The 16,624-nt window shown below is 56.1% G+C and overlaps 1 protein-coding gene across 2 annotated transcripts; it reads right to left on the bottom strand.

Annotated features, from left to right (window-relative positions):
* Positions 1-7,169: 7,169 nt before the first annotated feature.
* On the bottom strand, positions 7,170-15,008 carry LOC113999467 (serine/threonine-protein kinase pim-1-like). 2 transcript variants are annotated; one of them, XM_027742923.2, is made up of 8 exons: positions 14,329-15,008; positions 14,191-14,241; positions 13,619-13,985; positions 12,803-12,979; positions 12,381-12,534; positions 11,300-12,191; positions 10,364-10,476; positions 7,170-9,860 (listed from the first exon to the last, which is right to left on the bottom strand). In XM_027742923.2, exons 1-5 carry the CDS (start codon positions 14,836-14,838, stop codon positions 12,428-12,430), a joined length of 1,212 nt encoding a protein of 403 aa, XP_027598724.1. In that variant the 5' UTR covers positions 14,839-15,008; the 3' UTR covers positions 7,170-9,860; positions 10,364-10,476; positions 11,300-12,191; positions 12,381-12,427. The 2 variants fall into 2 exon arrangements, with proteins under 2 accessions (XP_027598724.1, XP_027598725.1); XM_027742924.2 differs by having other exon boundaries at positions 12,385-12,534; positions 14,329-14,915.
* Between the last annotated feature and the right edge of the window lie 1,616 nt (positions 15,009-16,624).

Below are 16,624 nucleotides of genomic sequence, written 5' to 3'. Positions count from 1 at the left end.
AACAGAGCACGGGGAAGCTGTGGTTTGACGGCACGGTCGGAAAGGGGTGGGAGAGAAGGGAAAAGGGGTGGGATCCCCAAAACTGAGTGTGAGGGGGGTTGCGACCCCCAGCCTAAGTGGGAGGGGTTGGGAGCCCCTGGCTGGGCACGGAGGGTCTGGAGATTGGGGGGACATTGGGAAAGAGGAGGGAGAGGGGGGAAGAGGGAGGTGGGACAGAAGGTCAAGGGGTCCCTTTGTGTCCCCCATCACATGAGGCTTGGAGGGATTCCCTGGAGCTCGCGGGGGTTGGATCCACACTGGGGGTGTCCCTGTCCATCCCTGGGGGTCTGATGGGACACGTCACAAGCCCCTGCCCTTAAAATTTGGGACTTTTCTGGTATAAAGTGCTGGAGTGTCAGTCAGGTGTGTCCAGGCCGTGCCAGCCCAGCAGCCTTGGAGAAGTTCTCAGGGGTGTCACCTGTTTGTTCCTCTGCCCGGGGATTTTCCCAGCTCTGCCACATCTTCCCCTCCCTCTCAGGAGATTTCCCTTTGGAATTGAGGAGTCAGGCTGGTTTCAGCATTATTCAACCCAAAAGCAGCGTGACTCCCCTTCTTCATTTCCTGCCGGGGGTTTTGTAAACAGGGCCTTGTTGGAGTTGTTTTACCCCATTCCAGGCAGAGCATCCTGCTACAGGACCCCCATGGGACCCCCTACGCCCTTTCTCACCCTTTTCCTCACTGTCCCACCCGTTTCCCACCCTCCCTGCAATCCCCTGCTCCCCCCACAGCTCGGTTTGGGGGTGGCCCCCTCCCCCACCCTGCTCAGTTCAAGGTCTCAGCCCCTTCTCACTCAGTTTGACGATGCAAAGCTCGTCCCTTTTCCCCCCTCTCCCACCCCTTTCCCGTCGGACCCCCAAACTCCAGCTACCCCAGTTGCTCCCACTAAATCTGGGAGTCCTACCTCCCCTTTTCTCTCAGTTTTGTGGGTCCCACCCCCCTCCTTCTCCATTTGGGGACCCCAGCTGTTCCGATCCGCTTCGATGCAGAGGGGAACCAGGTTCTAAAACACTCCCATAAGCCAGGTTAAGGCACAAACGAGGCCAGATGCTGGATCCCAAAACGAGAATTCAGCTTTGTTTTGGAACACAAAAGAGCAGAGAGAAAGAAGGGAGATAGGACAGTTGGACAAGCTAAGGGGAACTGTTAAAAGCACAGGACAGGAGTTAACAGCACCATGAAGTGCCGCTGCCTTGCAAGCTGGTAGATCTCTGCTGGGCTTCTGCCCTGGTCGCCTTGTAGCCTCTGAGGAACGAACCCAACCCTGGGGGAAGGGGGTGGCAGCAGCTCCCGCAGCAGTCCTGCAACAGCTCCCCACAGTCCCCGGGCACGGCCTTAAATCCCCTCGCCGTGGGACCCCTGGATGCCCCCTGGCCCGTTCACCAGGATCCAAGCAAAGGTCTCCTGGCACCGAGATGGGCCCCGAGTGTCCCTTGGCTGGCTCCCCGGTCTCCAAGCGAGATCCGCCTGGCACACCTTCTCCCATTTTTTGATTGTCACAAGTTTTTCTCTGTTTTGCTCCTCTGCCTGCCTCTGCTGGCTTGCTGGGTGCCTCCTGGAGCTTTTGCAAGGAGCTCGGCTCCTGCAGCAGCCCGGCTGTGGCACCAAGGCTTTGGAACTCTGCTAAGGGAAAAGGTGAAGTTGCTGTTGGGCCAATGTTCCATTGCTATTGCTAAGGGAAAATGTGAAGCTGCGGTGGATGGGGAGGATGTGGAGTTGCCCTGGAACTGGCCCAGTTGAATTAAAGTGCAGGTTGAAGGGTCGGTGCTGTTGCTAAGAGAGCAGCCCTGTTGCCGGGGAGCAGCCAATGGGGAGTTGCCCAGAGGCAGCCAATGGGGAAGCTGCGTGGTGGCGCGAAGGGCCAGCCAATGGGAGAGTGCGATGGAGCCAAGTGTAGCCAATAGCCAGCCAATGGGACAGCGAGCAGACGGGCAGCCAATGAGGAGCTGTGGCCGGGAAGGTGCTGAGGGACTGCGCATGCTCTGGGCCAGTCCCCATGGGGGGCTTTTCCCAATTGTCCCCTGTTCAACTCCCTTCAGCCTCCAACACTGATCATTCCTGGCATCCCCCTGTCACTGCAGAGATCCACATGGGTTCTGCACTTGACCGCCCTGGGGGAGGGGGTGAGCAGGGCATAACCAAGCTCTGGTGTGGACACCTGACATTTCTGGGGGTGCCTAGAAGAGAAGCTTTGGGCAAGGTGACTGTGGTTAAACCTGTCTGGCCATCCAGGGACAGCCAAGTTGCTCTCTCCCTTCCCCTCCTCAGTCAGACAACAGGAGAAAAGCAGGGGAAGAAATCCTTGGTCAACAGAAAGGGAGATTAACTGGAGAGAGGAAAGCAAAAAGCAAAGGCCACGTGCAGAAACAAAGAAAACCCCTGGGAGGCAAGAATTCGGTCCATGGAGAGGTTTCTTTGGAAGACAAATGTATTAATGAAGGACATCCACGTCTGCCCCCTGCCCACCTTCCTTTCTGCCTTCCTTTCTCTCAGCTTATTGCTGATCATGCCATCCCATGGAATGGAATATCCCTTGGGTCAGTCCAGCCCAGCTGTCCCAGCCATGTCCCCTGTGAAACACTTGCCCAGCAGAGCCCATTGGGTGGGGGTGGTTGCAGAGGCGCTTCCTGCGGGGCCAGCACTGCCCAGGGACAGCCAAAGCCTTGGGCTGGGACCAACAGCGCTGCAGCCACGAGCACCAACCCAGCAGGACAGGGGCTGCTCTGGGCAAAGGGAACTGCAGCCCAGCCACAGCCAGGGCAGGGCTGCTCAGGGGGCTCTGCCAGCCTCTGGTATTCTGGGACTCAATGAAGCTTTTCCTTGGAGAGCTCTTTGAAGGCCCAAGTGAGAGAGAGGCAGAAGTGCAGCTGTCAAATGCAGCAGGATAAACACAGCAGTTCCATTGAGGAACATTTCTGCCCTCAACCTCTTGTTAGGAAATGTGTTGGATAGATTTGATGAAACAAGCTTCCTTTTCTCTGGCCCTGTGGTAGGTCACAAAAAGGAGGGTGTTGGCTGGTACGGTGCTGTGTGATCAGTTGTATTTCAGCAACTCACTATCCAGAAGGATGCTGGTGGCTGTGAAGGGGCTGTGAGGTCACTTCTGTCTCTGGAAGGGACAGGTCAAGAGCAGGAAGGTGTCTGGGGAAGGGCCTGTGAGGTCCCTTCTCTCTGCAGGAGCTGATGGCTCAGCCCGTGACTCAGGGCTGGGCCAGGGGCTCTCCAGCTGCCCCTGCCCTGACCTGTGACAGCCCAGCACAAGGCCCCTGGCTGGCACAGGCCCTGGGAGATCCCCTGTGCCTGAGGGCCTGGGCTCACTCCAGCAACGGGGCTTCTCTTTGGGCTGCCCCGTCCCTGGTGCTGAGCGCAGGATGGGACAGCAGCAGGCACAGCTGGGCCCTGTCTGTGCCCGCAGCTGAAAGGAGCAGCCTGGGCACAGCACGGGGAGGCTGCTGCTGGCAGGGCACAGCAAAGGGCCCGGGCAGGCTGGGCACTGGCACCCCCTTGTCCTTCCCTCAGCGTCACCCCCCAAGGCAGTGCCCCCGGCAGAGCCCTGAGCCAGGCGGGAGGGACAGGATCTGCCTTCCCCGGGCTGGGGGTCAGGGCTGGGCCTTTCTGCTGCCTCCAACCAAGCCAGGCTGTGCTCAACATCTCAGCTGCCTGCACAGAGCCTTTGCCTCCCTGCACTCACGGCCCCCAAGGATCTGCTGGAGAGTCCCTGGGGAGGCTTTGTCAGGAATGGCCCTTGGGGGGCTCCTGAAGGCTTCAAGGGACTGCAGGGTTTTCCAAGGCCTTTGGGTTTTGCTTTGGAATCTCGCAGAAGTTTGTGCAATCCTGACCTCCAGTTCTCTGCTCTAATGAGTCCCTGAAGAGGCTTGGTCAGGAAGGGCCCTCAATGGGGCTCGTTAATGCTTGAAGGGACTTTGCCCTTCCTTTTGACTCTGAGTCTAGGAGAGGTTTGATCAATCATGGTCTCCAATTCTCTGCTTTAATTAGTCCCTTGAGAGGCTTTGTCAGTAGGTCCTCCAGGGTTTTTAAGGAGCTTTGGGATTTCCTTTGGAAACTGAGCCTTTGAGAGCTTTGTGCAATCATGGCCTCCAATCCTCTCCTCCAACCAGTCCATGAGGAGCCTGTATTGGGAATGGCCCTCAGTGGGACCCATTAATGCTTTGAGGTACTTTGGGTTTTCCTTCTGACTTTCACTTATGGACAGGTTTGTGCAATCTCCCCTCAGTACCTGAGGTTCAAGGACTCAGCACCAAAAGCCCCCCGGGGCTCATTCAGACAAAGCAAGTCCTAACAAACCACGGCTCTTCCTGCCCCATCTGCTGCCAAACAAGGCCACACATCCACTGCCAGGGCCTTGATCACTCTCTAAAGACAGGAAGATAAATATCACATTTTGCTCACAATCAGACATAAGATTTGATTAATCAACACATACAAATATCATTCACTAATGAGCTGAGACTCACAGATCTCACTAATAAGCACATTTATTTTGTTCAGGGGCAGATACACGGGGAGTCTTTCCACACTACATCTTTGACCAACAAACATACACAGTTTTAGCTAAGGAGCAAGTACAGGGATAAACAGACTGTTAGGTTGGAAGGTTCATCTAGAGCTCAGCTTTGGCTCAGGGCCTGTTGTTCAGCCTCAGCACTTCAGCGACAGCCACACAGGGCTTTACATTACACACACAGTTTCCAGATTCATTAGAGATTCTCCCTTACTTAAGACATAGATGTTACTTTGCTTTACACAGTCACCCCCCCTATTGCAAGTCCTTAGTTGGTCCTTTGGGGTCTCCTTCGGGGCTCTCTGGTGGGTTTTTTGGTATCTGGTGCCCCCCAAAGTTGAGGTGTCCACTTCTTGACCTCGGTTCTGAGCAGACACAGTGTCATTACCTTTCACCACAAAGACTGGAACGTTTGGGTTTGATCTTCTCTGGGCCCACAGAGCTCAGCTTCCATCCTCTTTGCTTAGTTACATCCCTGATCCAATTCTCCAGGACCTCTCCAAGATTACAGTTCTCCTTCCTTGGCCATAGAGAAATGTTGGGAGCAGTCTTCTATATCCCACATCAAATCCCCCCTTTTTTCAGACTAAGCTCCTGAAGGGATAGAGTGTCTTAGGAGCTTTATTTCATTTTACAGCTCAAGGCATTAGAACAGCTACAGCACTGAATCCTGATGCAAGCTGAAATACAAATGCCCTTCCAGTTTTGGGGCAACCCTTCACAGGTGTTATTTCCACACACCAGTCCCACCCCGTTCCTTTGGGGACCGGCCAAGGATCAGTCATTTCCCCAGCAGGAAGGGTTTGAGGACATTGGGGGTGTTTTCCCACAAACGGGCCACTCTCATTAACACAATCCACTTGTCCTGTTCCTTTAGTGGGGGTTACAGCTTTGGACACAGGCAGGATTGTCAGAGGGGGGGGGGGGTACTTGCACACTCACTGCTGGGTCTACTTTTTGGGGAACACAAGTGTCCACCCAGTGACCAGGAATCATTTCTGCCAGAATAGGGAAGGCAGAAATGGTGAATGGCTTCCTTGTCTTTTCAGGTAAAGGAGTGCACACCCAGCAATCCCTTGGGGGCAACACTTGGGTCACTTTGAGACTAAAAGGAGATGTAAATTTTGCTCCCAAGTCAAGACCCAATTAACTATTGTCAGGAGAGCCAAAGCAGACTTGAGCATTTGGTTTCTTCTCAGACAACCTCTCAATTACCCAAGGGGCTCTGGCCTTTGGAATTCTGCAATAATGCATCCCTGACTTGACTTGTTGGACCACTTCTACAATCAAGTGGGCACCTCTGTCTGATGACATTCCCAAATGTACCTCGAATCCAGGGATTCTTGGATTCAACAATATTCCACTCACTTCCCCAGCCCAGTTGGTGTGACAAGGAAAAGCCTCTGGCCACCCAGAGAAGGTATCCCCCAAGACTAGGAGATCTTTACACCCCCCTTGTCTGGGCAATTCAGTCACATCCATCTGCCAACATTCACCTGCAGCATTTCTGCATTTTCCATCACCTGTTCCCACTCCAGTGGCAGGGTTTGGATTATTTCTCTTCCACACACCACACTGCTGACTCACTGCTTGTACAACTGGGGTCAGTTTTGGACCAAGAACCCACTTGTGCAAATGTTACAGTGCAGAAACAAATACAAACACAAAACAAGGATCAGTGGAGAAAACAAAGCCAGAGACCAAATGGGGGAACACCAAATAACCCACCCAAAGAGCTGGAAGATCCACACGTCTTAGAGGGACAGGATTCCCCAAAAGAATGCCTTATTATCCAATGGGATCTTCCCCCATCCCAGACCAGTCCGGGGATCTGTGGTCTTCTCCAGGAGAGTCCTGGGGTCGGCGTGAAGATCCAGAGATCCCTCGGATCCACGGGAGATCAGGCAGAGGGTCCCATCGGGGGCCAGAAATGGTGCCCCAAAGCAGCAGAAACAACTCCTTAACCCCAGCTGGGAGGTGTTAAGAAGCAGGCATTCTTTAGGGCAGCGTGCTGGACGCCTGCAGGAGAGTTCTTCTAATCCAGCCTGCTCAGGGACACAGGCAGGGCTTGGGATTACACACACTGATTCCAGAGGCATTGGATATTCCCCCTTACTGAACACATGTCCATTACTGTGCTTTACACAGTCACACCCCTATTGCAAGACCCTATTTGGTCATTTGGGGTCTTCTCTGGGGGTCTCTGGTGGGTTTTTTGGCATCTGGTGCCCCCCAAAGCTCAGGTGTCTGCTTCTTGACCTCGGTTCTCAGCATCACTGGTTTTCCCCACAGAGACCATCACGTTTGGTTTGATCTTCTCTGGGTCCCCAGAGCTCAGCTCACATCCTGTTTGCTTGAGTTCCAGCCCTGATCCAATTCTCCAGGACGTCTCTAAGATTCTATTGTTCCTTATTTGGCCAGAGCAGAATCTTGGGAGCAATGTTCTACTTCTCCCAAACCAAGGCTCCCCCTGCACCAGCCACTGCCAAACAAGGCCAGACATCGACTGCCATGGCCTCGACCACTCTCCAGATACAGAAAGATAAAGATCAGATTTTGCTCACAATCAGACATCTTTTGTTAAGGAACAGATACAAACAGGATTCACTGATGAGCCCAGACTAACAGATCTTCCTAAGAAGCACACCTGTTTGGTTCAGGAGCAGATACACAGGTGGAGTCCCATCCCACCACATTTGTACCAACAAATAGACCCAGTTTTAGCTCAGGAGCAGATACATGGAGACACAGCCCATTAGGTTGGAAGGTTCATCTAGAGCTCAGCTTTGGCTCAGGGGCTGTTGTTCAGCCTCAGCACTTCAGTGACAGCCACACAGGGCTTTACATTACACACAGTTTCCAGATTCATTACAGAGTCTTGCTTACTTAATACAGACACTTGTGGGCAACACTTGGATCACCTTTGGCACTAAAAAAACATGTAAATTTTCCTCCCACGTCAACAGTGTTTGAACTGTTGTCAGAAGAGCAAAACAAGAGTGAAGCATTTTGTTTCTGCAGTCAAGTGGGAACTTCTGTCTGATGACATTCCCAAAGGCATCCCAAATACAGGGAGGATTGCACTGAACAGGATTGCAGTCTCTTTCCCAACCTGCTTAGTGCAACAAGGAACAGCCTCTGGCCACCCAGAGAAGGTATCCCCCAAGACCAGGAGATCTTTACACCCCCCTTGTCTGGGCAATTCAGTCACATCCATCTGCCAACATTCACCTGCAGCATTTCTGCATTTTCCATCACCTGTTCCCACTCCACTGGCAGGGTTTGGATTATTTCTCTTCCACACACCACACTGCTGACTCACTGCTTGTACAACTGGGGTCAGTTTTGGACCTAGAACCCACTTGGGCAAATGTTTCAATAATTTGCTTCACTCCAAGGAATACCCTCATGTTCCCCATCCACCAGGTCACAGGAGATTGGCTCAGGGACTATTATTTGCCCACTTGGGGTAACTGCCCAGCCTCCTGGAGCAAAGTTTGCTCCTGAGGTTTCAAGGAGTTGACAATCCTTAGCACTAGACTCATTTTCTTCTACTGGGAGAAGGATCTCTGTCAGGATCTCTGACCTGGTGGTGGGGAGTTCTGTGCATCCAGAGAATTGTTTTCCACGCTGGACAAAGCTGCCCCCCCTGGGAAACAATTCCCAACCAGGACTTTCCAAGGGGCTGTCTCCTAAGTCAGCTCTGCCCCAATACACTTCTCCTCTAGTCTGGAAGCAATCCCGCTCTGGGCTTCCTTGGCTGGGGCTGGGGCAGTTGACAGGTTGCTTCTTTCCTTCCTGGCCCAGCCTCCCTTGTCCTTGGAGAATTTCAAAGCCCACGGAGGCTCCTGGGCTCTGGACTACTTGCACTTTGTGTTTGGGACACCCCATATCCACTCAGCCCAAGGAAATTCCACAGGGCCACAGTCTGACCCCAACGTTGCTGCTCAGCATCAGTGGCTATCAAAAGATCATCCCCACACTGCAATAAGGCTCCAAGAGGGTGGGTTTGGACTTCTCCATTCCTCCAGTCCCTTTGCCAATTGAGTTCCAAATATTGGGGGGCTATTTTTAAACCCCTGCAAGAGGACCACCAAAGTCAGATGGGTTTTCCTCCCCGGCTTTGCATTTTCCCATTGGAAAGCAAAAAGCTCTTGACTTTCCCAACTCAAAGGGAGACACAAAAAGGCAGCTTTCAAACCTAATCCTGTGAAACATATTAAACTCTCATTTAGGGGAGTTAGCAAAGTGTCCTTACACTTACTTTATTCTTTATAGCTCTGAGGTCTTGGACTAACTGGCATAGCCTTCCATTTGCCTGCTTGACTGGCAAAACTGGAGCATTCCATTTAGATTCACTTTCTTTTCACAAGCAAAATTTCATCAATTGTTCTACAAAGGGTGAGAATCCCTTACAACTTTCTATTTGCAAAGGACATTGCTTTGGCCCCACCAACCCCACTCCAGGTTTCACTGGAATTCTCACGGGTTCTGCTCTCTTGGATCATGGAGGCACCTCTCCAGCCCATCCTGTTGGAACCACTGCATCCCCAAGTGATGGTGGCAGATGGATTACTTCTGCTTTGGGAGACTCTCATGCAAAACTAGAAACTTCCACAGAATTAGGCTCTGCAGTAATAACCTATGTTGGACCATTTTTCAATTGGATTGTGGCATTGCATTTTGCCAAGAGATCTCTCCCAAGCAGAGGCTTTGGGGAATTGGGGAAATACAAAAACTGGGGAGCCAACCACTGTTTCCCCAATTTCAAAGCCACAGCATTAAAAATGGCCCAGTTTCCCAATTCCCTGGCACACCAGACAATTGTTCTAGAATTGTCCCTTGAGTTTCATTTCCCTGCATTTAACACAGAGGAACAAGTTCCCACAGCCACAAACAATTGTGCTTAGCTTGGCTGGAACCAGATGTTCTGATGGGGAAGAATCCTCTGGTGCCCCCTCAGTCGTCTTCAGTGATGCCACGAGAGGGTTCGGAGGGTTCTGAAGTTTCAGTTGCGGACAATCCCATTTCCAGTGTCCATCTCTCTTACAGGATGCACAGGGACTGATCCCAAGTCTCCTGGGGGGATGTTTGAAGCAGGCTGCCCATGCTCTCGTCCTCTTCCTCTCCCCGGGGGCACCATTTCCTCAGGGATTTCTTCCAGAACTGCAACTCCAACCTCCAACAATGTCCCCAAATTAGGCTGATCTTGTCCCTCAGCTTGATTTTCCTTTCCAGGCTCACACCAAGGGCTCTGAGGGCGCTGCATTCACACCACAATCTTTCTGCCATTTCACAGGTTCTGCAAAGTGAAAAACACATCACCAGACATAACCTCCCTCCACTTCTGTTCCCCTTCTCAAACAGCATCAACTGCAACAATGGATTCTAATTCAGTGTTCCAGAACAGCCACCCGTTGATTCCAACACTCCATTAAATTCTCCCTGGGAGCTGTTCCTCCGGGGGGGCCGCCAATCTTCATCCAATATTGCAAAATGCAACCAAGGGGGGACTTCTTCCAAATTCCCCCTTCAGATTGCCCACTTCCCAGCTCTAAACAGTAGACCCAAAATGTTACAACACAGAAACAAATACAAGTACAGAACAATAGTGATCGATAAAACAAAGCCAGAGACCAAATTCCAGAATACCAAAGAACCCACCCAAAGGGCTGGAAGATCCACAGGTCTCAGATGAGCAGGATTCCCAAAATACCAAAGAACCCCCAGTGCACTGAAAGATCCATACGTTTGACATGGGCAGGATTCCCAAAAAGAATGCCTTGTTATCCAGTGGGATCTTACCTGTGTCCCAGACTGGGCTGGGGATCTGTGCTCTTCTGCAGCAAAGTCCTGGTGCTGGCGTGAAGATCCAGAGATCCCTCGGATCCGCGGGAGATCAGGCAGAGGTGTCCTGTCTGGGGGCCAAAAATGATACTGAAAAGCAGCAGAAACAAACTTCTTCACCCCAATTTGGAGATGTTAAAAAGAGCATTCTTCTTTATTCAGCATGCTGGGCGTTCAGAGGAGAGCTCCTCTAATCCACCGTGCCAAAGGACAGACAGGGCTTTTTAGTACACACACTGTTTACATGTGCATTCAATAGTCTGGCTTACCTAATACAGATTCAGTACTTTGCTTTACATAGCCACACCCCTATTGGAAGTCCTTTTCTGGGCCTTCCGGGCCTTCCCTGTCATCCTGACCTCAGTTCTTGAGCAGCACAGCACCATTGTGTTTCACCCCCAAAAATAAAGTTTGTTCTTTCTTTTATCTGGGGACACAGAGCTTAGTTTCCATCCTGCTTGTTTGGGACATCCCTTATCTAATTCTCTAGGACCTCTCCAGGATTACATTGTTCCTCATTTGGGCACTCCGGGGCACTGTGAGTAGAGTTTCTATTTCTTCTCTCAGTGGTTTGATGGAGACCATGAGGAGCTGGGAACTCATTGCAGGGACAGGAGGGAGCAGTTGGGAAGTACTAGGCAGGTGGGGGAGAGAACTGTTCAGAGAACAGCTGAGATACAGCTCGAGCAAGCTGAAAACTAAACTGTCATTTGGGGTCATCCCAGATCGGTTGGATTTCAGCAATTACTCAACACAGGTGCCACCTCCTCCAGCCAAGCCCAGGAGATCAACCTCCTCAGCAGCTGCAAGAGCGGGATGTTCATGTGCCTGCTGCCATCTCCCCAAAGCCATTATCCCACTCCTGCTGACAAGATGGGCAAGATGAGCATCTACCTCACAAGATCTGCTGCCGCAAGAAGAGCGTGTCCCAAAGGATGTCCTCAGCCTTCTCAGAGGGGACGTCAGATCCTCTCCAGGGATGGTCCCAGCCCTTCCCAACCCGGACTGGGCACCAGCTCCAACTCTTCCCTGGAAAACAAACAACAAATTCATGAACAGAGATTACAAACCAAAAGTGGAAACAAGAAAAAAAGGTAAAATGTTAACCTTCTGTCAGGGTTCTGAGGAAGGCCCAACCCCTGCAGGCCAAAGGAAAACCCCACCTCCTCCAGCTGAGGAAAACCCAGGCCTTCTCCCTGCCCTGCTGCACTGGCCCAAAGAAAGGCTCCTAAGCCAAGGCAGCCCAAGCCTTTCCTGGCCTGCAGCCCAAAGCAGCTGGTGTTCTGCAGCCCCGCCTTTGCTCCCCCCACGGGGGTTTGTTTTTGGCAGGCTGGCTGCCCCTGCCCCAGCCCCGCCCAGCAAAGGGGCAGTGGCAGAGGCTGGGGGCAGAGCCGGGCTCCCATTTCACACCCAGCCCAGAGCACCCGCCCGCCCTCCTGCCAAGAAGCAGCTTGGCAGCCGGCTGAAGAATTCCTCAGGTTCCCCATCAGCAAAGGGGGAACCTTCGGTGCCCAGCCAGGCTGAGCAATGCCCGTGTCCGGGAGCACCCCCTGGGTGTGGACTCATCTGCAAACGGCGTGTGGAGCACGGCTTGGAGGAAGGGGCCAGAATCAAAGTCCATCCTCTTCAGCTCGCCGGCGTCCAGGTCAACTGAGAGCTTGTCATCCCTGACGTTGTCCTCGATGTCTCCAGCAGCAGGCCCACCCGGCACAGCTTCTGCAGAGGCCCCTTCTCCTTCCCTGGGGGCCAGACCAGGCTGTCAGCGTTCTGCCGAGGGCCCAGCTGTCTGTGAAGCGGGACGAGCAAAACCAGGTTGGATGGTGGCCACCAGCACTTGGGAGACCGGGTCTGCAGCCCAGCTCCAGCACAAAGAGGGGCGTGTTCCCGTGGGATGACCCCCCCCCAGTGCTACAGGCTGACAAAAAAGTCTGGTTTGCTTTGCTTCTTATTGCCAAGAGATGTGTGGAGGTGTTACCTGCCAGGCCCCTGGATCAAAGGGAGCACGTGGATCTCTCCCGTCTTCTAGGGCAGGGGAATGCCCTGCACCCAAGGATGGCACAACAGGTCTTCCAATGCTGGCCTGTCCGAGGGGCGGATGGACAAACACCACCTGACAAGGTGCTGGCAGCCTGGGGGGAAAATGGCCGGTCAGTTGGAGAAGGATCCTGTCCCCTCTGTCCCACTGTCCACGTGCCCAGGCTGTGCTGGCTGTGCTCAGAGCTGTGCCCAAACTTCTCCATCGATTCTCCCTTTTGGAGGAGAGCAGGATGGCAGGACACAGGCCACCTCCTCCAGCCACCCATGGGACACAAACAGCTTCAAGAGCAGCGTCCTCGTGAGCCCGCTGCCCTCTCCCAACACCGTTATTCCCCCCGTGCCACAGAGATTGGTATCCACCTGGAGAGACCCGTGCTGGGAACGGGAGCTGGTCCCAGATGGTGTTGGTGCCTTTGCGGAAAGGGTGCTTCCCGCAGACCATCTGGTAGAGCAGGATGCCCAGGGACCAGATGGTCGCCTCCTCGCCGTGGTAGCGCTTGAGGTAGATCCACTCTGGCGGGCTGTATGACAGTGTTCCTACGGAATACAGACGCAGTTCATCAGGTGGATGCTGCCTGCTCCCAGAGCCTCACCCCAGCATCCCTGGCAATGTGGGGCCTGCCCCAGTGGCACACGCTGTGACCCACTGCCTTCTCGCCGGCCCCTGACTCTTGGTTACAAACTCTGGGTTGGAGAAGAAGCCGCTGGTGTCCAAGAGGGCAGCGGAAGCCCTGGCAAGGCCCAACCATTACATGCAAGGGGAAAACCCACCCAGTGGTGGGGAAAAGCCGTGCCTTCTCCCCGCCCCACTGCACTGCCTCAACAATTCATCATAAGCCAAGGCAAACAAGGGGAGCAGAGCAGCCCAAGCCCTTCCTGGCCTGCACACCAAGCCAGCTGGTGCACAGTTCTGACCCCCTTCTCTGCTACCCTTGCAGGGGTTTTGGTCAGGCTGGCTCCCCCCTGCCCCAGACCCAGCCCGGGACGGGGTGGGTGGCACAGGCTGTCGGCAAGGCCGGGGCCTGTCTCACAGTAACCCCCCAGCCCCATCCAAAAGCAACTTGGCTGAAGAACTAATCCTGTTCCCCCTCGGCCAAAGGGGCAATCTCCGGTGCCACACCCGGGCATGGCCATGCGATGCCCGGCACCAGGAGCATCCCCCGGCTGTGGGCTCACCTGCAAACTGGGTGTAGACCGTGTCCTTAAGGAAGGTGCCACATCCAAAGTCGAGGAGCTTGGCCTCGCCGGTGGCCAGGTGGAGGAGGATGTTCTGGGGCTTGATGTCCCGGTGCAGGACGCCGCAGCTGGTGCAGTGCCGCACGGCCTGCAGCACCTGGCGGAACAGCCCCCACGCCATCTCCTCCGGCAGGAACCCCCACGCCCTCAGTAAGCGAGAGAGGTCCTGAGACGGCTCCGGATGCTCCATGACCAACAGGAACCCGTTGGGGAGCTCGAACCACTCCAGCAGCTGGATGACCCCAGGGAAGCCATTGGACACCTTGTCCAGCAGCACGATCTCCAGGGGGGCCCGGGTGCCGTCAGGCTGCGGGGGGACCACGGGGTCGTCAGTGGGGCTGATGCCGTGCCTGTCTGCCTGCTCCCCCTCGGCCAGCCCTGGATGCTCCCCGTCCCCCACCGAGCCCACGCCCACTCTCCCTCCAGGTGTCCCGGCGGCTTCCACCCTGCCGGGCCTCGGCTCGTCCCCGCCCGTCCCGCCCCGCTTTCTGCCGCTGGCCCCGCTCGCTCACCAGCTCGCCCCAGCGCCGGATGCCATCCCGGGACACGGCTTTGATGGCCACCTGCAAGCCAAGGGGAAGGGCGGGTTGAGCTCGCCGCCCGTCCCGCCCTCCTCCTCCTCCTCCTCCTCCTCCTCCTCCTGCACTCACCGGGGCTCCGTCCGCCAGGCAGGTCCCCGCGTAGACGCGGCCGAAGCCGCCGCTGCCCAGCAGCGAATGCAGCCGGTAGCGCTCGTGCAGCGGCTCCTTGGCCTTCGGTGCGGGCGAGACGTGGCCGTCAGCGTTGGGGCCGGGGCCCGGCACGGCCCCCGAGCGCCCCTCAAGCGGCCCGGGCCGGGCTTCCCCAGCCGCAGCGGGCAGCGGCGGCTCGCTGCCGGCGGCCGGGCTGGCGAGCGGCGGAGCTCTGGCCGGGGAAGCCGCCGAGGAGGCGGCAGCGGCCGCGGCGCCCGCGGCCCCCGCCGGCCCCGGCAGGCGCCGGGCTCGAGCCAGGCGGAGCCAAGGGGCGGCGAGGCCGAGCCCGTCCCACAGCCAGCCCCACAGGAGCGCCCAGCAGCGCCACAGCCGGCGCGCCGGGAGCCGGGCGAGGGCGAGACCGCGCCGGGCCGCCCAGGGCCGGGGACGGGGCGGCCCCGCCCGGCACAGGGGAACGGCCGGGGCCATGGCCCGGGCCGGCAAGGGGAGGGGGACACCGGCAATGGCACAGGGACCGCGGGAGTGGGACACTGGGACAGGGACACTGGGACAGGGAGACCGGCACAGGGACACCGGGACAGCGGGACACCGGGAGAGGGAGAGGAGGACGAAGAGCTCGAGCAAGGAGAGCACGAACAAGAGTCAGAGCGAGAGCGCGTCGCTACAGCCGCTGCTGCTGCCGCTGCTGCTGCCGAAGCGCAGGGGCCGTTGGTCCGTTTGTCCGTTCCCCTTCGGCCCCCGCGAGCCCCGGGGGCAGCCCCGGCCGCTCCGCTCCCAACCAGCCCCGGCCGCAGTCACGGAGCTCCCCTTCCTCCCGCCCCCACGCCAAGACCACGGGCTTTTGGAGCTGCTTCACTTTAGTTCAACTTCTTGGCTGCCAAGTTTGCAACTTCCCGCCGCTGCTCGGACCCCATCCCGCCCGCTCGGCCCGCGCTGCTGTCGCTTCCTCCCAGGCCAGCCGGGCTCTGCACTTGCCCCTGAACTTTGGCAAGGGCTTTGCTCAGTGAGGAGCCCCGGCACGTCCGGCCAGCGCCAGGCAGAGCCAGCCCCGGGGGAGGGCAGAGCAGGAGGATCGGCAGGGGAAAGGCAGCCCTTTGGGGTCAGCGCTGCTCCCCGACCACACCAGGGCTCTTCCTGTTTTCCCGCCTGGTTTGAGGGAAAATCGGCGGCTGCACAGAGGATTAAGCAGAAGAGAATTAGAAGACTATTCTTGCTGCCATTTGGATGCCAGTCCATCCTAAGAAATACAGGCTTAATTTGGAATAGACACGATGTAGCAGCTTTTTCAGCACCCAATATTTAACAGCTGCCTTTCAGGGGACAATGGGAAAAGGGGGGAGAACGGGAGAAAAGGGGGGCTGGGACCTCCAAAGTGACCGAGGAAGGGGCTGAGACTGTGAAACCGAGCAGGGCAGGGGGAAGAAACACCCCCAAACCGAGCTGGGGGGGAGCTGGGGACGGTGGGGATGATGGGAAAGGGGTGGGAGAGGGGAGAAAAGGGGTGTTGGACAGTGGGCAGGGGGACAGAGGGCAGGGGGTTCCCACATGGGTCTCCCCTGTCCCCCATCACTTGAGCCCTGGAGCGGTTCCCTGGGGCTCTGGGAGGGGTCAGATCCGCCCTGGGAATGTCCACTGCTTCTGTAACCCTTTGTGTGCTTGCTCTGGTGACGATTGCCCACAGGTGCCCAAGCCCCCTGTCCATCCCTGGGGGGCTGATGGGGGGACTCCCCCACCCAGTAACTGGTGCTGCAGCAGCTGTGGGGCAGAGGGGGGTGGGAAAGGGGGGTCCGGGGTGGCCCCCTGAGCTCCCAACCTGCTGGGGGGGCTGAGGGCTGCTGGGGGGGCACCCCCTGACCTGTGTCCCTGCACACCCAGGGCTGTTCCAGGTCCTGGGAAAAGCCGAGTGAACGGCCCCGACCGGGAGAGGTTCCTGCCCGGGTACATCTCCAACTGGGAGCAGCTCAGGCACTTCAGCAAAGATTTGGGCACCTGGGGGGGACACCCCGTGTGGGGAGACCCAGGCCCGGCCCTGGAACAGGCAAGGGGAGTTCCTGGAGAACAGACAGGATCAGGGGACATGAACTGCTGGCACAACTACGACAATGTGGCCCTGTTTGCCCAGCCTGGGAACCCCCATTTTTGGGGTAATCTCCCCCAAATCCCACCAGAAACTCCAAATCCTCACAAATATTCCCCTGAATCTCCAAATGCCCTCAAATCCCAGTAAAATGGTGGGGCTTTAGACGTCTTTGTT

This window comes from Pipra filicauda, unplaced genomic scaffold, assembly GCF_003945595.2.
Source record: "Pipra filicauda isolate LSUMZ 115617 unplaced genomic scaffold, ASM394559v2 scaffold923_size50791_pilon, whole genome shotgun sequence".
Taxonomy (NCBI): Eukaryota; Metazoa; Chordata; class Aves; order Passeriformes; family Pipridae; genus Pipra; species Pipra filicauda.
Note: the sequence above shows the minus strand (reverse complement) of the source record. Positions and strands in the feature narration are given on the sequence as shown.